The sequence below is a fragment of the Mycteria americana genome, chromosome 6 (genome assembly GCF_035582795.1).
Source record: "Mycteria americana isolate JAX WOST 10 ecotype Jacksonville Zoo and Gardens chromosome 6, USCA_MyAme_1.0, whole genome shotgun sequence".
NCBI classification, from domain to species: domain Eukaryota; kingdom Metazoa; phylum Chordata; class Aves; order Ciconiiformes; family Ciconiidae; genus Mycteria; species Mycteria americana.
In genome coordinates this window covers 19717677-19738557 of record NC_134370.1, presented here as the reverse complement: position 1 = coordinate 19738557, position 20881 = coordinate 19717677, and the positions used below count along the sequence as shown (strand labels likewise).

The 20881-nt window shown below is 39.2% G+C and overlaps 1 protein-coding gene across 1 annotated transcript in view; it reads left to right on the top strand.

Annotated features, from left to right (window-relative positions):
* Positions 1–666: 666 nt before the first annotated feature.
* Positions 667–20881, top strand: part of TNKS2 (tankyrase 2) — a 32923-nt gene continuing 12708 nt past the window's right edge. The window contains exons 1-18 of the mRNA XM_075504847.1: positions 667–1049; positions 7137–7361; positions 8339–8434; positions 8763–8799; positions 9117–9192; positions 10500–10594; positions 11795–11861; positions 13561–13747; positions 14680–14801; positions 15317–15408; positions 15494–15572; positions 16625–16796; positions 17514–17593; positions 18023–18168; positions 18583–18748; positions 19041–19260; positions 19685–19794; positions 20524–20712. Of these exons, the coding sequence (XP_075360962.1) occupies positions 848–1049; positions 7137–7361; positions 8339–8434; positions 8763–8799; positions 9117–9192; positions 10500–10594; positions 11795–11861; positions 13561–13747; positions 14680–14801; positions 15317–15408; positions 15494–15572; positions 16625–16796; positions 17514–17593; positions 18023–18168; positions 18583–18748; positions 19041–19260; positions 19685–19794; positions 20524–20712 (2361 nt within the window). The 5' untranslated portion in view covers positions 667–847. The remainder of the gene's footprint in view (positions 1050–7136; positions 7362–8338; positions 8435–8762; positions 8800–9116; positions 9193–10499; positions 10595–11794; positions 11862–13560; positions 13748–14679; positions 14802–15316; positions 15409–15493; positions 15573–16624; positions 16797–17513; positions 17594–18022; positions 18169–18582; positions 18749–19040; positions 19261–19684; positions 19795–20523; positions 20713–20881) is intronic.

Genomic DNA, 20881 nt, shown 5'->3' with positions numbered 1-20881 from the left:
CACCTCGTAATCTACATTTAAGTACTGTAAGTGGCAAACAGACAATTTCTATTCTTCTGGGATGAACTGCTAGCTCTGTATTTGAGTTTTTGTGCTACCAATCTTCCCCCAAAAAGGATCAGGTAGCAGGCTGAAGCCAGACTACATGAGCAGTATCTTTTATCTTGCTTCCTCCCCAACTCTGAAAAAAGTGTACTGACAAACTGTTTCGTATTAACAAGAACCCAGTTTCAGATCTTTCCCGCAGCAGTAAGGGCCTTCGGGGGCGGAGGGGGAAGGAGAAGAGAGGCAGCACTTTGAGACCAGAGTTTCGCGAAGCGGACATGTCCGGTAGAGCGGCAGCCCCCTCGGTCCAAGCACACCTCCCGCAGCCCGTACCCGGCCCCAGGCCGCAGCGATGAGCCCCGGCAGCGCCTCTCAGAGCGCAACGGAAACACCGGCCGCTGAAGGAAGGGCCGAGCGGTGCCGTGCAACCCGCGGCCCCCCCGCCCCCGGACGACGCTCAGAGGCGGCCGGCGGCCACAGCGGAGCCACGGGACCGCAGCGGCCACGGCCGCGCCACCCAACGCCCCCTCAGGCAGCGGCCCGCCGCCCCACTGCGCATGCTCGGTGCGACCTTCCACGCGTGCGCGCCTCGCGCGTGCCCGGGCCGCCGGGGGGCGCCTGCGCAGCGAGGCCGGCAGCGGTGCTGCTGCCGCGGCCGCTCCGCCCGGATCCCTCCGCCGCGATGCGGAGGGCGCAGCGCCCCGCCCAGCGGCGCGTGTCGAGGGCTGCCGCCGCGGAGGGCCGCGGCCTGTGAGCGGGGCGGCGGGGCGGGGGCTGCTCGGCCGCCTCCGGCGGGCCCGGCATGGCGGGGCGGCGGTGCGCGGGCGGCGCGGCCGCCTTGGCTGAGGCGCCGGGCTGCGGCGCGGCGGCGGAGCCGGCTCGGGAGCTCTTCGAGGCCTGCAGGAACGGGGACGTGGAGCGGGTCAAGCGGCTGGTGCGGCCCGAGAACGTGAACAGCCGGGACACGGCGGGCAGGAAGTCCAGCCCGCTGCACTTCGCCGCAGGTACCGGCCTGGGGCCGCGGTCACCGCCTCTGGGGGGAAGGGGGAGTCCGGGGGGGGCGGCCCCGCCGGAGCCAGGCCCGCTGCTTGGCCGCGCACCTCCGCCTCCCTCTCGGCGCGGGGCCTGGAAAGGGCCGGGCTGGGCAGGGCCGGGCCTGGCCTGGCCGGGCCGCGGAGGAGCACAGGGTGTGCTGTTGGACGTAGGCCCCGCCGCAGGGGGTGGGCCTGGGCGCAGCGCGGGGGTCGGGGCGCTTCGCCGGCCCCCGTGTGCATCCGGCGCCCGTCCCGTGGCTGTGGCCGTTTCTAGGCGCGACGCCCGCTCTCGCGTGGCCGATGAGCAGTCACCCACGCGGTGGTGGTTGCCGAGTGGTACAGGTGCCGTCTTGTTTCTTTAAAAAAAACAAAACAAAACAAAAAAAGCACTCTAGCTGGCGGTAAGAACATCTGGACTAAGGTTTAGAGTGTTCATGTTGTGGCATGTGAGCTCTGACAGGTGACATATGTCCCAGGTACTGTTTCCATTGATTTCAGCAGGCCTGCTCATTTTTAGAATTTCACCCATGAAGGGTGCCTGTCAGATAACACTGTTTCTGAGCTTCTTGCATTCTAAGCAAATAGGTTTTGTTCATTTGGGACTTAGACATGCAAACAACCGAACAACTGCTTTCACTGGCAACAGGCCAGAAGATTATATCCCACCTTTTCACACAAAAACCTGACTGTGACTGTCGTTTTCATGTTGTTTGTTTTGATTTTATTTCAGCGTTAGATGTAGGACCCCGAGGCTGGCAGGCTACAGAAGACAACAGCTTCTTTTCAGCTGAACGATATGGATAGTAATAAAGATGTTTGTTTCTTCACTGAATTGTTTTGGAAAAGGTTTCTACTTAAGGTGTCCTTTCCTTAGTAGATTTAAACATTCAGTAGATTTAAACAGGTCTGAGTTCTTGAAAGCCTCTTCAGGACAGCTGCATTTCACAGATTTGAGAAACTTGATTAAGAAGAGAGCCCAGGAGACAAAATATCCTGTCAGAGGAAAACAATTTTGCAGCTATCTTTTTGTATGCAGCAGTCCTGCCTGTTTGCTAATAAACTCTGAACTTGTAAACAAATCAGTATGTTTTACAGCATTTTGGAGAAGTGAGGGTTTTTCTGTTGTTTTGTGGGTTTGGTGTTTTGGGTTTGGTTTTTTTTTTGATGCGTAAGGCATTCCTCATTCAATATAGTGTTTATCTCTCTGGACAGGTGTGATCTGTCTTGACTTTGAAAAACAGAACACCTGATCTATAGAAAGCTTTTTCTTTTAAAAATGCATAGGAATAAGTTCATGTAGTTGTTAGACTTCTAACGTTAAACAGGTTGGTGTGTAAATGTGGGAGGTCATTGCCATCCTTACGTCTGCTTCAGACGCAATACAGAGATATTAATTGCTCCTCTCACAAGACTGTAGGAGATGCCGAAAGTTTCTGGTTAACATGTGACATAAAATACTTGTGTAAGTTCTTGATTTTACACTCTTCCACTGCTTCAGGTAGAACTCTGCTGTTGTCAGCCTACCTGCAATAGACTCAGTGTGAAAGATGGACATAAGTAACTCCTGGATTTTGGGGTTATTGATTTTGTTTTGTTTTGCTTTTCCCCCATTATTCACAGTTGGAGTAATACTAGCTTCTTTTGTCTTCTGACTCTAAAGGAATTGCTTTCCAGGTAGTAAAAGCAAAAGTCTGTTATATTCTTGCTTTGTTTAGCCTAGGTGGCTAGGTGTTCTTAGAAAGTACATTACAAAGCTTCTCTGACTAGTTTCATTCAGTTTCAAGACTTGTTTTATGGAAGGGATGCAGCTGAAATATGAAGATAGGTTTTATATTGCCCTCTTTTCTTTTTTTAGTGGCATTCTGAGGTCTGAACTTGGGTTCCATTTTTTTTTTCTCAGATGTACCTAGCAATTTAAAGAAATAAAACAAATTCCTCTTTTTCCATGTGTCATTTTGTAAAGGTGGATTTTAAAACATATCAAAAAAATACTGCAGGCTGTCCCTGGGCATGTGTCATTATTAGACGTAATACATATTGGGATCTTGGCGAAGGTTGCTTTTTGGATTTTAGTATGTAATCATGTGTGTGGTAGATAAGTTGTACTGAAGCTTAAGTCAAGAACCCACCACCCTTTGCAACATAATAGGCTCAGTCCTCTCTCACCATAAGCTGTATATACTTCCTCAAGTCAGTCCTTTTCATCACAGTGTATGTCAAACTTGAAAGTATCAGAAGGTTTTAGGGACTTGGCAGGAACAAAAATGCCCTTCCTGCAAACTAAAATTCATTAAAAAAATGAATGCCTGGGGCAGGGGAGAAGAATTGGAGCTCAGTTGTTTCTGTACCTTTTCATCCCGTCAAAATTCGGTGAATGTGAATTATGATGCAACAGTGACTGTAAATAAATACAATTTTAAAAAAAAAATGTTACAGTTAGAAGTTTCTATTCTGATTAATATTCAGGATTTGTCAGCTAAAAGTTTGTAACTTTTGGGGGAACAAGTGCAGTGAGCTACTCGGCTGTCCCAGATGGTAGAAGAGTGTCAGCTGGACGCCCTGAGTACCCATTCTACTTTGCAGTAAGAAATAGTGTTCATGATGATGAGACAGTTATCTTGCACAGTTGTAAGCTGTGATACCATTTAGTTGGTCTTTTGGTAGAAGCTCAAGAGCCAAAAAAACCCCCCACCCTTTAAAAATGATGATTTTTCTTTTTTTTTTTTTTTTTTTTTTTAAGTGTTGAAATTGCTTTTGCAGCAGTGGACTAATGGCAAAGGGGAACTGTTACAGTAAAGCAAAGGCTGTCCCCTCTTTCCACTTTCAGTGGAAACGAGAGAGGAGGGAGAGACCATCATACAGCGTTTGGCCACCTCCTCTGTACACATACATCCTTTAGAAAACAATGAGAAAATACTTCTCTTTCCATATATGGTGCCCTCTTGTACAGATGCTTCCACAAGGAAGTAAGGAATCCCTGCTGTGCACTCACTGCTGAAGAGAAGTTACAAAAATTAGTGTGATGCAGATGAGCCCATCTCAACATTAAAATAACTACAGGTAGTTCGGGGCGTTGCTATACTTAGGGTATTTTTCAAATGGATGCAGGCTTTGCGCAGAGAAGAAGCTACGGCTTGCTCATGAACTGTATCTGATTGAACCTAGGTACTAAATAGAGGGTATCCAGGTGAATGCTCTGCCTATAATGAGGTTTACTACAGCTGATTTTCAGTTATGGTAGTGATTTCTGCTAAGGTTGGCATTTTACATTCAGAAACACGGCTATACATCAAAGCTTTGAGGGACAGGAATGCCTTCTGTACAAGAATGAGTGATGTTTAGCTACCAGACCTGTAACTTCTGGACAGAGAATTTCATCAGAGGCTTTTCTGACATAACTAAAGCAGTTCTGGAAAACATTTTTTGGTACTGAAAGAAGATACCAAGCAATCTGTCATCAAATAACAGCTTTGATGATGTGTTTGCAGGATGCTGGCACTTGTGAAAAGTCTCATCTGAGTAGATCCTCAAAGAATTTTTAGCACATTTTGAGTATACGTTCAAACTAGAAACAGAATTTTTTGAGATTTTGAAGATGTAAGAAAAATTCAGGAGGACACATTTAAGAAAAATAACAATACTTATATCTAGTTATGAAAGCTAAATTTATGTAAGAATGAGAAACGTGCTGCATATAATTTACTATATAGACAATATGGCTGCACAGGTATATGTTGTATAGGTACTGATTTTTTTTTGGCAGCAGAAATATGCATGCATGTTGCAGTGAATATGACTTACTGTGCCTGTGCAGATAAATTGGTTTTGCATGGGCCATACATCTGATCCAGTTCTCATCTCAAGTGTGCTGAGCTCCTGTTCTCTGTTAGGACAGGCAAGGTGCCTTCTGTTAGTTATAAGATGGGTAACTGTCATGTTGAGACTCAAAAGTGAATGTGCTGTACAGTATGTGGTTCTATCAAAGTTAAGGTGCTAGCAAGCTAAGATTTGTATTGTGAATAATGTATTTTGAAGAATTGAAGCACATCACCAGTATAGTCTTGTGATTGTTACTTGAAAACACCTTGGAGTTCATTCTGGGATTAAAAAGTTTCACATAAAATTATTTTTATAATAATCAGAAATCTGTGGGGAATGTGGTTCCTTACCAGACTTTTGAGGGAACAGGAGGGAAAGGTAGAATTTAGCAAAGGCTTTTCCGAATACCTTTCCTGGCCTCTTTATCTTTGGCATATACAGCTTGTATACAAGATCTCTCAGCAAGTAGGTTCCAGAGATTGCTTAGTAATGGCAATGTTTGTTTTTTGAGCTCTGAATAGCAAAGGTGAAAGTGCATCTTGCTCCAGGATTTCAGTGGCTGTCAGTCTGGGAGAAGGATTTACTGAATAGTCAGGTTTAGTGAGGAACATGCTATGAAAAAGTTGAGTTGCATCTAAACGAAAATGAACAAGTTCAGTTGTAACTAAAATGCTGACACTTCTCATATGCTTCTGTGACTTTGTCACTGAAATGCTGTGTGGTTATCAGGAATAAACATCATTCGTAGGCTATGGTTGCAGGGACTTCTACCTACCTACTGATGTTCCATGGATGATTTGTAACAAAGTTTAAATTTGCTACAATCTGAGTATCACTGGTGTTGGCAACTGTGTGATGATCCGGTCTGAAGGAAGAAGAAAAGCTTAAGACTTCATCCCCACCCAGTTCTTGATCTCTTCAGGAAAAGGGCTTGCAACTCAGATACTTAAAGCAAGGAAGGCCAAGTCCTGCACACACGGGTTATTTCCCAGAAGGTACTTGGCACAAGTCTGATACATACCAAAATACGGCTCTTACCTGCCCTAATAATCCCCGAGACCCAAAGAGCCCTTCCTGACACCTTGGAGGTATTTATGTAGGCAGTGGCCTTTGGAACATAACCAGATGGGCATAATGGCTACAGGCAGTCCTGAGTCATTCTGGCCTCTTTTGAAGATATTGGAGAAAACACAGATACAGTTGATAAGTTTGATGCCCTGGTTTATTTGCTGTTATATAAATGTGAAAGATACAGCTGAAATTAAACAATAGTAGCTATAGAATTGGCTTATACGAGTAATTACCTTATTTATGATGTGTTTCTAGCCAAATGTGCAAGTGAGCATATTTTTTTGCTGTCTACTAACTTGAATGACAGGATTGTAAAAATGTGCCTCACAAGGTGTAAGAGCATTTTTGTGCTTCAGTCGTGATCAAGTATTTATAATCATTTTAGGCATCACTGAAAATAGACATTGTGAAATATCTTTATGGTTGTGCATACTCTTGTAATAAATTTCTTCAATAGAGAATGGTCTCAGATAAACTTATGTCCCTAAGGATTTTCTTAAGTGATCATTTCAAAGATGGAAATTGTGTGCACGTTATATTAATTATTCCTTAGAAAGCAAATAGCTATGCTTCTAGTTTTAACCTGAGAGCAGTGCTGCTTACTTGCTTTTTTTAAAAACAAGCAATGTGTTTCTGTAAAATACTTTTCGTGTTATATGAATCTTTTTTTTTTTTTTTAAAAGCTTGGAATATGAATTGTACATGCATTGGCTTGTAGCCAGTCGTATCCTTACTGCTCCCAGGGCTCATCTATTGGTCCTTCCGCAAACTGGCTGTGGGTTGGCAGAGTATTATACAAAATACTGTTTGGTTTGATAACCATATAAAATTACTAAACAAGAGGTTTTGTTGTCAGCATTTTGTTCTTTTTGTTATGTTTTCAAGAAGCTGTTGACTCATGGGGGCCCTATCAAGATATTCGTTGTTCCAGTAATCTTTAATATTATTTTTCTACTTATTTTAATCTAATTTTTAGCAGTTTCAAAAATAGCCTTAGTGTGTAAATGCTCCTTTAGTAAAGAATGCCAGTTGTGATGGGTATTTGGAGTGGTTACTGTTATTTAAGTTTGTTGTTTTAATCTATGTATGTGGGACAGGGAATTCTCTTACCCCACCCTGTCACCTTTCCTCCCTAGCAGATAGAACAGAGCTCTTTATCTCTTCCAGGTTTTGGTCGGAAGGATGTAGTTGAATATTTACTTCAAAGTGGTGCCAATGTCCACGCACGAGATGATGGAGGCCTTATTCCTCTTCACAACGCTTGCTCTTTTGGTCATGCCGAAGTTGTCAATCTTCTCTTGCGGCATGGTGCAGATCCTAATGCTCGGGATAATTGGAATTACACTCCCCTTCATGAAGCTGCCATTAAGGGCAAGACAGATGTCTGCATTGGTAATTTTCTCCCACTCTTCCTGTGACTGACTCTTTTCTTTTCACTGTGAAAAATCAAGAACCTTTTAAAGACCGTTTTTACTCTGTGAAGCTATGGCTGGTATGAGGATTAAAACTAAAAATCTTTCATAAACTTAAATTCATATGTCAGTTTTATAAGAAACAAGTTTTTAGATCTGTTTTTGATAATTGCCTAAGTATAAAGGTTCACATTGTCATCATGGCGAAAGAGCTTTAGGGTGACGTGATAGAGCTAGATTCTCTTCTACTTCAGCTTAAACTGTTATGCTGCCTCCTGCTGCTACTCACAGTGCAGTGGAAAGAACAAAACTGGTTTTAATGTTGGATTTGTTCTGTCTCTGTATGTGTAGCAGCCATGTTAAATTAGTTAAGGACAGGAGCTAAACTTCAATTATATTGACCACTTGTTTTGCCCACACAGTTCTTGAGTTAGGAGGAAGTAGAAAGTTAGATACGTGGTCAAGAAACTAATTTTTTGATTGTGTGGTTTGCTCCCATTTACTTTATTAAGGAGCACATCTGGAGAGAGTTGTATATATGACACTGCCTGTTTGGCCCCAGTATCCGTGGAAGATGCATGGCCTGCTACTGCTGTGTACAGTTTAGGGCATAGTCACTTGTTGATATGAGGCAGCATGCTCTGGAACTGATGGGAAGTAGCTACTGATTTTTTGTGGTGAGTCAGTCACAGTCTTTCAACTGAGATTGCCTCCTGCCCGTCTGTGATTGTTCCATTTCTGCTCTGCTTTTTTCTCATGAAATGTGTCCAGGCATGTTTCATTAGTTAAACTGTTCACAGCTGACATTAAGGAATTCTGACATTAAAAATTTGAGAGGGAAAGTTAGGATCAGTAACTGGATGTTTCTTTTGTTGTTTGTGGCTTACAGTAATGATATGTCTCATAAGCCATGTCTTGCAGAATTGTTTTCTCATGGAAAACTTTGGCATTTTGTAGTACTGCTGCAGCATGGTGCTGAACCAACCATCCGGAACACAGATGGAAGAACAGCTTTGGATTTAGCAGACCCGTCTGCAAAAGCAGTGCTGACTGGTAAATGATAATCTTTAGATTACATTATGACTAATAACAGTCGAATGAATGTAATGCAGTATTTTGGGGTTTTTTCTTTCTGATGTTACTTTAACTTCCCTCTGTTTTGTAATTCTAAACAGAAATTCCCATATGGCCTTCATCATCTCAGTCATGGGATGTGTTATGGATAAATAGTTTATCGTGCTAGTTCAGTAATGGACTGTCAAATTTTTAGCACTTAGGTTCTATAAAATTTTTATCCTCTATAAAAAGAGGAGGATAAGTAGTGAACTTCATGTATATAGATATTTATTTAACAACTAAAAGACTCCCTTTTGTCTTCCAGGTGAATACAAGAAAGATGAACTCTTAGAAAGTGCCAGGTATGCATGTTTGGAAAATATCTAGTATTTAATTATATTTTCAGAATTGTCTGGTGGTTTGTGTGTAATGAATATGTAGATACTGGCTTTTGAGCTGGCATTCCATCTAGATGCTAAGCTTTGGCTGTTCTCTGTGAATGAAGCGACAAAAGTAATTATATAAATGCATTTTTGCTTTCCCTTTAATGCTGACAATACAGAAGTGAATTAATTACTTCAGGACAGATCTGCTGAACATTATAGCAAGGAAAAACATAAAATCATAATAAGCTACTAAAAACTGGAATGAAAAGAATTTTGCCCATCTTGTTTTTCAGGAGTGGAAATGAAGAAAAGATGATGTCTCTTCTTACACCATTAAATGTTAACTGTCATGCAAGTGACGGCAGAAAGGTATTTTTGTTTAAAACCTGTTTTAAAATTAGTTCACTCTTCCATGTTTCACAGTTATTGTTTGACTAGATTTTACGAATGTTAACATAGAATCTATTTTCTTTAATATATGTGGGGAAATAAGATTGTACTTCTCTAGCAGCTAGCTGGGTTTTTTTGGTTTTTAACTTTAAAAAGACTATGTAGGTATTTTCATCTAGGAGCAATAAGCAAACACCTTTTCAATTTGAACTATCTGCAGTGATAAAGAAGGAAGGTCTTTTCATAGATTGTTGTCGTTATCATGAAGAGATATACACAGACCCCTTATTTGCCATACACCCTAGGCAAGTTAGCGCTGCTGTTTCAGGAACAAGCTATTCATCACTATAAGTTATTGGTAAAGAACTACGTGAAAAATATTCAAAATCTCCATTCTAAAAAAATCCTGATAGCCTCCTGGGTTCAGCCCCTAGCCTACTGAAGGTTCAGATTACTGAGTATCAATTTTTGGCATCCTTGATGTTCTCATTAAGTATCTGTACTCATTGACTTCAGTTTTGTTCAAATTAGTTTCCCTGTTTAAGGCTTTGTGGTAAGATATTGGGATCTCCAAAACACCTATGCATCTCTATTTTCTCACCTTCTGGTTATGAGACTCATCCTCTAGGAACTGTACAAACCCAGTTCAGTTGATGGGTTTGTAAATGAAGAGGGTAAGATTTCTCTTCACTGATTCCTAGCTCTGCCCTTGGTGCTGCTGATGGATATGCTTGAGTGAGTTTGCTAGAAAAGATCACAGAGCAGTTATCCGACTGCTCTGTGGAGGGTGAGAATTTAGAAGATTAAGTTTCACCCACACCCCACTAACTTACTGCACTCACAGATGGGAATAGCAATCTCTGTTGATAATTTCTAAACTTAATCTATTGATTGGCAGGGAGACCTTTATAATTTAACAGTCATTGTTTCTAACGGCCATCATATTTCCCCTTTCACAAGGGACATAGTTTGTCCCAGCAAAGTATAGTTATGGTAGGCTAAAAGACAAAAATGGACTCCAGGACTCAAAAATCCGTTAAGAGGGCCTTCGTTGCCAGAATGTATTAGTGATGGAGTAAATTCAGGATTTGTGTTTGTGACAACTGCGAGAGTAGTCAGTAAACAATGAACGTAGTTATCAAATGTACGATTTGAGCACTCTGGTTTTTTTGATGTTGCAAGTATTTTAAGGACTTCAGTAATTAGTATTGTTAACAAGTTTTGGAAAAAAAAAAATCAGCCCTTGGTTTTGTGTTACTGATTACTTCTACATTCTGTCATTTCAGTCTACTCCTTTACATTTAGCAGCTGGGTATAACCGTGTAAAAATAGTACAGCTCTTACTGCAGCATGGGGCTGACGTACATGCTAAGGATAAAGGGTAGGTTCATTTTTGCTTTGTTCACAATAAATAACATTTGTTAAAAATTGAGACAAAGTAAAGAATAGTAATACTGTTTTAACCATTAAGAACTTCTAACTTGAGACCATTATGCCATCTGTAGCCTTTCTGTTATGACAGAAATGCAAAGTGTACAGGCTTAAGACTTGTGAATCAGTAGAACCCAGATTGAGCTACCATAGAACATGCTGCCTTTTAGGTAGCACTAGCCAAATTATTATCTCTTGTTTAATAAAATACGTTCATACACGACTGTGAAGTCAGCGAATATTTCGATGATTGAATCCATCTTAACTTTCTTTCTGCTTTTAAGTTTCTGCACTTCTTTTTGCAAAGAATGTGATAAAAATTGAAGATCTGTTTCCCAGAGGTTTTATTTGGACTACTTTTTCAAGCATTTGGTTGTTATGTCAGGAAATGTAGTGAAATATAGACATGCTAAGCTTATTTAGTTACATAAAATATAATGAAAAACCCATTTTTAAAACGCATATTTATGTACATTAAAGATTGTGGAAAGTAAACTCCTATTCCTCCTTTTTCCTGGGATCACTTCACAGCTACATAAATAGCTGCCTGATAGACAGCTTTAATTGTCCCCTTGGGGCTGGAATTCACATTTGTCATTTCTCACTTACTAGCCCACAGTGAAAGAATTACTTTGGGCAATTTCTCACTTTCTCCTGAGACCACTGGGTTTGAGAGAGTATGAAGCTGGCTTTAAAACCTCCGTAGCTCTGCTGTAACTGTAGAATATTGTACAGTTACTTAAACATTAGCTAGTAAGCCTTCTTTAGTTTCCAAGGGAGAAGATAATCTTACAGCAATGTTCTTGTGAAAAAGGAAAGAATTACTGTCACTCTGGAAAATCCCCTGCAGATAGTTCTTCCTGCTTAGGATTCCGAGTCTGAGCAGAACCGTTTCATTTGCAGTAAGACGGTGCAATTAATTTCTCATCTTCTGATTATTTTAAACATTTATTGTCCTGAAGAATGCTGACGGGATTTTCTGGGTTCTTCTCCAGCTTCTTATTTCCCCTCAACTTCATTGAACATCTCTGATATTATTTTTGTAAAATGTTCAAGGTGCAACATAGTACCATTTGCAATGTTATAGATGCATTTGGAATTGAAATACACATACTAAGATAATCATTCTCCCCCTTTCTCTCCTATATAGAGATTTGGTGCCACTTCACAATGCCTGTTCCTATGGTCATTATGAAGTAACAGAGCTTCTAGTAAAGGTTGGTCTTCAAAGAGATTAAATTGCATATTATTAAGTAAGAACAATTTATAATAGACTAATGCAAGTTGCATATTTTTTTTTTATTTTGTACATAGATTTACAAAACTTAAAGAATGATAGATTGCTTTTGCTCTACATGTTAGTGATTATTAAGCTGGAGCTACAGAATCTTCTGCTTGCAAGGAAGCTTTTTCCTTACAAATGTGCTTTCTGTTTTTAACTCTTTGCTCCAAAATTGAATGTTTTTGTACCACCAAGTAAGTACTTTTCATCTCAACCTTCCCACTGTCCATCCCCCCCCCCCCCCCAAAAAAAACCCAACCACCAAAAACTGAGCAATATTGTGAGTTTGACAATAGAAAAATATTTCAGAAGACAGTATTAAGAGGTTTTTGAAAAGAATACTGGTAAAGATTGTAAGTGTTTTAAAGAGTAATCAGTCTCTTGAGGGAACGAACTTTACAACATCAATTCTGCTCCTGAATTGTAGCCTTCATCCCAAAGAAAGAAAAATGTGTCAATTTTCCTAACGTAAGTGAACTCTCAGAACTGAAGTGACTTATCTGGATTATGTTAATCCTGAAGATAAAGTATGATGCGCATTAAACTAGTGGCTCAAAGATGTGGCCTGCAAAAATCTGTGAGTGTTGTCCACCAAGGGGCTTTTGAACTGTGCCCATTCTCAGCTGCTACAGCAAATCACGATCATTATAACAGCTGGGAGTGTTCTGTTAGGTAACTCTAGATGTTTGGATGCTCAGGGAATAGCTATTGTTGTTTTATCCTGTATGTCTCTGTCCCCACTAATTCCATGTGTCTTTCTATTTGTTTAGCAAAAATTCAGTAAAACATTATTGAAACAAGCATATATTGTACTAAGTATAAATAGTCAAGATTTTTTTTTTTTAATTCAGAGGCCAATTGTAAAATGAATATTTACAGTTGTGGTACTAGAGAAACCCCTCTTGCATAGACACTACTGCATGCCTTAACTGTTAAGCTAGAGTTGTATTCCCTATTGGATTTCTGCTCCAGTGAATCTTGAATTATTTTTTGCAAAGCACTACAGCTTTAACAGGAGCAATGGGAAAGAGCATGTCCTATCAGACTTGCTTACAGACAGAACTCATAGTGCATACGGAATGTTACTGGGGAAGAATTACACAGATATTAATCATCCAAGACTATTACTTGCAGAACCTTGTACTTAAATGTTTTGAATTGAAGTCAACTTTGAGTGCCTATCTCCTCCTAGATATCTGTGAATTCATATCTTGGGGTGTATTCACAGAACATGTATTTATCTTAGTGCAACTGTTCACTCTAGACTTTTTGTAGAGCAACAAGAAACAGGAGCTTGTTCAAAGGTGATTTGCAGTATATGAATTAGGCTCTTTCTCCAATTTGACCTGTAGCAGAGCTACTTTCCTTTTAGAGATGCTGGAGAAGACCTGAAGAGACTAGCCTGCCTTCGGCTTCTTTGAATGTACCTGTGAGACACTAGAGGATTAAAAACTGCAATGTGCTGAAATGTTGTGTTATACTGAAAATGAATGAATGGAGAATGTCTTGGATACAGTTTGCATACAAGCATTGATTTTTATTTTAACAGTCTACTGCATTGAAACTAATGACAAAAGTCTTTTCTAATGATCTGGTTTTGATATTGCATCTTTTTCACCCCTTTCCCTTTCAAGCATGGAGCGTGTGTGAATGCAATGGATCTGTGGCAATTCACCCCTCTCCATGAAGCGGCTTCTAAGAACAGAGTGGAAGTATGTTCTCTTTTGTTAAGTTATGGTGCTGACCCAACGCTGTTGAACTGTCACAACAAAAGCACCATTGATTTGGCTCCAACACCCCAATTAAAAGAACGATTAGCATGTGAGTATAAAGTGAGATCAGTTCTACAGTTATAGATTGTAATGTGTACTTAGGTTCCCTAGACAGTGACCTGCAAGAAATCAGATTTGGAAAATGCTTACACTTTCTAAGCAATTGTGCAATGTTGGACAGTACATTTCACTGTTTATAATTTGAGATTACTAGATTTTCTGAATGTAGGCATTTAAAATAATTTTGTCAGTTTTTTAGTCATGAGGTTGTGATGGGTTTTGTAGCTTTTCTTCCCTGAATACACACTTTCCCTCGCAACCTTGCCAGTACGCTTTCATTTTCCATACTTGCTGCTGTCATTGCATCAAGACTGTTGAAATACTCATTTTTATTCCACTTTATTTTGTTTGAAGAAAAGAAAAAACATAATTGTTTAGAATGCTGAATATGTTTGAGTATGCCACAGTTGCTGAAAGTTCAAAGAAATTGATGAAAGGCATTGATTTTTGTCCAGCAAACTTAAGGAGTTGAAAAGAATGCCCTCCAATTCTGTCCTTGAGTGCTCAAACAATAACTTTCTGGGATGCGTACAAAAATTATCAGTAAATACTACATTGGACTTCATGTTAGCATCTAGAAATGGTTTTCCAAAGACAGATCAAAAGTAGAGATTTATATATTCTTGAATTGGTACATATGCAAAGAGTGGAACCTAGAATGTGGTGAGTGAAATAGATCTTGTTCAGCCAGTTTGGATGTCTCTGGCTTTGGTTTAGAAACAAAGCGCATTCCTGTAGTGTTTTGACTTAGCTAACAAGTTCTGTCAAGTGATGTAAAAGCTCAACTCTGAGTTGAAAATGTCTGCACCGTGGTCTGCTGAATAAAATGAATATTTTTATCTAACTGAAAGAAACAATCCTCTTGATCCTTCTTGAGTTAAGGAGTGTAACCTTCTGGTATGTATTTATTTCTTTTTAAAGATGAATTCAAAGGTCACTCACTGCTACAGGCTGCAAGAGAATCAGATGTAGCTCGTATAAAGAAACATCTTTCTTTGGAGACAGTGAACTTCAAGCATCCTCAAACACATGAGACAGCATTGGTAATATCTCAGGATTTATTAATTATTTTGCGTATATTGTGGCTGACCTAAACATACTAGGTAATAGTTTAGAACTAAAAATTTCAGTGTCTAACAGTGTAATTCAGATCAACCTGGAATATCCAGTGTCTAGTTAAACAAGTGACATTGATTAAGATTTTGTTCTTAAGGTTAATGTTAAGACTAATTGAAATTGCCTGTTTAATTTAGGTTGTCTAAATGACTGTTTTTCTGTAGAATAGTCCAGTTTTAAGCAACAGCAAGCTACGTATGTTAGCTTTGTTTGTAAAGCTTGAAGGTTTCCAGCACTTATTGGAGAAGGAGCTCTGGAAAATACCAGAGTAAATCCAAAAGCCCATGTGGAATCTCCCAAATTAATAAGCTTCTACATGTTTGGTTTTTTTTTTCCTGTTGACTTTGCACACAACCAGCTCTTAACTGCCAGCTGATAAGCAAGCAGTAAAACCTGTATATTGCTAGCTAGTTGTTAATGCTACAATTTTTAATGTTCTCAGCACTGTGCTGCTGCATCTCCATATCCTAAGAGAAAACAAGTATGTGAATTGCTGCTGAGGAAAGGAGCCAACATCAATGAAAAAACAAAAGAGTGAGTGGTTACAAATGAATACTCCTAAGTGTTTGTTTAGACGATTTTGCAAAATACATTTTGAATTTTTTTTTTTTTTTTAAAGCTTCTTGACTCCTCTGCATGTGGCATCAGAAAAGGCTCATAATGATGTTGTTGAAGTAGTTGTGAAACATGAAGCTAAGGTATGAGTTACTATCCATACTTTTTTTTTGTTGAGGTTTGCTTACTATATAGGTTTTCATAGTATGAGAATGGACAGCCGAGTGGACAGACTTTTCTAAAATAATTCATTTTGGAAAGTTGTAGATTTATACACTTAAGGCATAGGCCATCAGTCCGTCAGTACAGCCCTGTACATTGAGGCATCATCATTGTTTTGATTCTATTTTATAAGAAGTGTGGATGCAGTTCTTCTCACTGTTAACTGAAAGCTTGTAGAGTGTCTTATTCGGTGCTTCATTGTCCAGCAGTAGTAATGAAATGCTTGGGGAAAAAAAGTAGGCGATATATACAAACAACAAGAAGCTAGACTGAACGGTAAAACAGGTAGACGTTACGTGATGATGTGTGCAGTAAAAATTACAGTGAAGGCAAAATGTTAAATGATAACACAGTGTTTAGTTCAAATACACAAGTGTTGAATTTCCACAAAAAGAAAAAGTGGAAAGGAGATACTCTCTATAATGCTTGAATGCTCCAAAACTAGATGAATCTCTCTCTCATGTAAATTTGATTACAGCCTGGCTGCTGTGAAGTTTCCAAAGCAATGATCAAAACCAGAGGAACAGTAGGGAGTACAAGTAACCTTTGGGTGCAGAGTTTTAAATCGCTAAATACACTTTGACTGAAACGCATAGAAAGTCCTCAATCTGAAAGACCATAATAAGCCAATGCAGGTACAAGCTGTTCTACATGTTGGCACTAAGGATTTTTGCTGCCATGAGCAAAATAATGGCCTACTTCTGTATATGGTAAAATTACTGTAACTTTGTCTATGCTGGATTATTCACATGCTTCTAAAAGAGGGCTGTTCTTCCTCAGTAAATGTAGTTGTAACTTTATGAACTGCTTTTGTTTAAATTTTATCTTTTGAAATGTCATGACCTTTGGAAATACGCTGAATACGGTCTTTTAATTAAAGTAAGAATAATACTTGTGAAACTCTCCCAGTCAGCAATGAAAACAGCTTTAATACTAAGTTTTGATGGTGGTATTTCTTGTCTGTTATTTTTAGGTTAATGCATTAGATAATCTTGGCCAGACCTCTCTTCATAGAGCAGCACATTGTGGTCATCTTCAGACGTGCAGGTTGCTGTTGAGTTCTGGGTGTGATCCTTCCATTGTGTCTCTGCAGGGCTTTACAGCCTTACAAATGGGGACTGAAAGTGTGCAACAGCTACTACAAGGTACAACTGATTTATTCAAGATCCACTTCTGAAGTAATGCGGTGCTTCATTCTACTTGCCATTTCAAGTGTCATCAAGAAATAATAGTGAACACAAGCATGCAAAAAAAAAAAAGTACTTTCTACAAAAGACAGTACTGGGTTGTGCAGTTCTTATTCCATAACCACATCCACAGGGGGAGTGCCTGCTCTAGGTGTAGTTAAGAATATCTTTTACTCTCTAGTATTCAGCTACACAGATTGTCAGAAATGCTTAGAATATTTCATGGTGTAGCCACCTGGAATCATTTTGGAAAAATCCTGACATAGGAAGAGGGGAATCTTGTAAGTAGAAAATGAGTTTCAAAAGGAAAAATGGCTGCTTTGCATTTATGAGCAGAGGCAACAGGGTACATGGATTTTCAAGAGTAAGGTTTGGACACTATACACATAGGTAAGCTTCTTGATGTAGTCTAATTCTGAAACTGAAGTAAGAAGGTTTAGTTGGTTCCACAGTACTTCAGAATGCATAGGAAGCAAGTTGCTAAAGGCAGCTTTGCAAACACTGTTAGAGCTAATAGGTACAGTTGTAGATGGTAAGAAAAGGCAAAACATGTCTATAATTGGTTAACTTTTTTTTTCAAGGGAAATCCTTTAAATACTCAAATTATTTCCTGTCTTAGCAAATTCATTCAACTACATACATGTACCTGTCATGCAACCTCAATTTATTTTGCAGAAGGTATCCCATTAGGTAATTCCGATGCAGATCGACAGCTGCTGGAGGCTGCAAAGGCTGGAGATGTGGATACTGTAAAAGTAAGCTTAAACCTGTCCTAAAAATAAGAGGGAATTATATCCCAAACTATAATTTCTCAAAACAAGCAATGAAACACCCTTCACTGACTGCTTTAGAGTTGTGATCCCTGTCCTAAAACCTTTGTATTGCACAGATATTACAGATTACAAAATGTAATGTTCACCACTTCCAGAAGTCTGTCCTATATAAAAAGCGTAAATAAGAAGTCACAGGTGTGGATTTGGGAGGAGGGAGTATTTAATTATTTTTTTCTTGGGACGCAATCTGTGAAAAGTAAAGGATTTCTGTAAAAATAAATGAAGAAATAAACTTTCTTTTTAATGAAAATAATTTTTCAAAATTAGATGTGTATAACAACATTTTATGACTAAATTAAGTGTGCCAGTACTATACATAGTGATGAATATTTTGTTTTGGGGATTTCACAGAAACTATGTACAGTTCAAAGTGTGAACTGCAGAGATATTGAAGGACGTCAGTCTACACCACTTCATTTTGCAGCCGGATATAATAGAGTATCCGTTGTCGAGTATCTTCTTCAGCATGGAGCTGATGTGCATGCAAAAGACAAGGGGTAAATACTTAAATGTATATTTTCTTGGCAATTGTAACTGCTGATATCTGTCAGCTCTTGAATATTGCTAGCTGATAAGCATCCCATCTTTCTTCAGACATTCATTTTTTTATTTTCATGCAAAGTTCTATCAGAATGAAGCTGTTCAGAGTATCTGCAAAAGCATTTTGCAGTACTTCAGACTAGAGCGTCAAGAATTTCTCTGGTAGTGTGTTTTGACTTCTCTTCAGTGACCCTGCTGATTGCATTTTTACCACTTTGGCAGTAGATATTCCTACTATATTTGACTATTGAAAAAAATGTTTTTGTTATGGTTGGTTTGTTGAAGGTGCACTGTGTTTTAAGTTTATATCACTTTGTGAAAAAAGACCCAGTTTTTAAAGATAATTTTTCTCTTTTTTTAATTGTTTCCAGAGGACTCGTCCCTTTACATAATGCCTGCTCATATGGTCACTATGAAGTTGCCGAACTGCTGGTTAAACATGGTGCAGTTGTCAATGTAGCTGACTTGTGGAAATTCACTCCTTTGCATGAAGCTGCAGCAAAAGGAAAATATGAGATTTGCAAACTCCTGTTGCAGGTATTACATATGCTGGGGAGAGGTTATTTTCTTTTCTTTCTTGTTCAGCCTGAAATACGATTGGACTTCTTTGAGAAATTGATTTGTGTTTTGTGGTTCTTAAATGATTGTAGTTAACTGTATGTTTTCAGTAAAAGGGATACTATTAGCAACTTTCTCACACAGTAAATGGAAGTCTGTCTCTGAAGGATTCAGATATGTGTCAGAGTATTTGCTCAGTAAGGCATAAGATGCCTAGGATTCAACGTGTTTATTCTGCTTATGTACTTACCACCGTTTTTGATGTGCACAGCATGGAGCTGACCCTACAAAGAAAAACAGAGATGGAAATACTCCTCTAGACCTTGTTAAAGATGGTGATACTGATATTCAAGACCTACTTAGAGGAGACGCAGCTCTACTAGATGCTGCGAAGAAAGGTTGTTTGGCCCGAGTAAAAAAGCTGTGTTCACCTGACAATGTCAACTGTCGGGATACGCAAGGACGGCATTCAACACCACTACATTTAGCAGGTCAGTGTTTTAATTAACTGGCTTGATCAGTTATTCATTATTATGGCTGAACTTTCTATGTCTAAGCAAGTTTAAAGTGTAGCCTCAGCTAGAGGATTCCATATTCTCTCTTAAAAAAAAAAAAAAAAAAAACAAAACAAACTATTTTATGCATATTAATCTTACGTTCCTCTTCTAAACTGTTTAATGACTTTAATTTCCTATTCTCTCTAGCCAAAGAGGATCTTTTATTGACAGAGGTTTTAAAACCAAATACTCTTAAACAGGGTGAAGCTGTCTTCACTAACAGATAATAATACACTGTCTTCACTGGGATTGACATCTTAACTTTCAAGGAATTTAAGTGAATTACTACTTCTCTACAACCTGTTGAGGATGTTTTTTTAATATGTTCTGTTTATTCTGTCCTTTTGCAACCTTCCAGCTGGTTACAACAATTTGGAGGTTGCAGAGTACCTGTTACAGCATGGAGCAGATGTGAATGCACAGGATAAAGGAGGTTTGATTCCTCTGCATAATGCGGCATCTTATGGGGTAAATATCTCAAACTTTCTGAGGCTTTGTTTATTTTTAAATAAATAAATAAATAAAAGCGATAAATTCCATTGACAGCATTGTGAGCCAATACTCTCTAGAAAGCTTTTGCCATTGAATTGTAATGTAATCTTACTTGTAAAACGCAAAAAAAATAATTCGATCGTAGTCAGCTCATTGTATAGGTGAAGACTTTTTTGAATTTGTAAAGTCATGGTTGGAGTTTACAGAATTGAGTTTTCTGAACGTGAACACTTAGAAAGCCAGCAGCCTGAAAGGTGTTCCATAAAATGTGTTTCCTTACCTGTGACAGTCAAATTTTATCAGCAAGATCTCATTTTCACTTACTTGGCTGGTCTTGAGACACTAATTGTTTTTGTGGACTTCCTGGATCTTTGTGCTTGGATCAAGTCTTTAATCAAAACAGTTGGAGTACTTTCCAAACTGGACAGTCAAATTCAGGCTTTTTTTCCTTCAGATTCCCCTGGATTTGGGATTCTGTTGTAGTCCATCCTTTTTTCACAAGAGAAGAAATCTTAACTTTTTACTGGTATGTTATAGGTGAGGAAGAAAACACCTTGTTTTAATACTTTTTTTTATCATAATTAAAAAGTAAATGTATTCTAAGAAAATTCAGAATGAGGATTACAGAGAAGTTTCAGTAATAGTTCTGAGTTAGTTTAATACACTGTGGCACCTTGGAATTTAACAGGTGTTTTTATTTCCCAGCATGTTGATGTAGCAGCTTTACTTATAAAGTATAACGCATGTGTGAATGCTACGGATAAATGGGCTTTCACGCCTCTGCATGAAGCAGCCCAGAAAGGAAGGACACAGCTTTGTGCCTTGTTACTGGCACATGGGGCTGATCCTACTCTGAAAAACCAAGAAGGACAAACGCCATTGGACCTCGTTACTGTAAGTGATGGGGCTCTTCTTGGGAAATCTGTACTTACCTGCCATTTGTGACAGCTCATTTAAAAACTATCCTTTAAAAAATATAGTAATACAGCAACTTCTGCAAAATTTAAAATTCTGTGGTTTCTCTGGTGTCTATACGTGCCTGGTAAGGAAAGTCAGTAGAGCC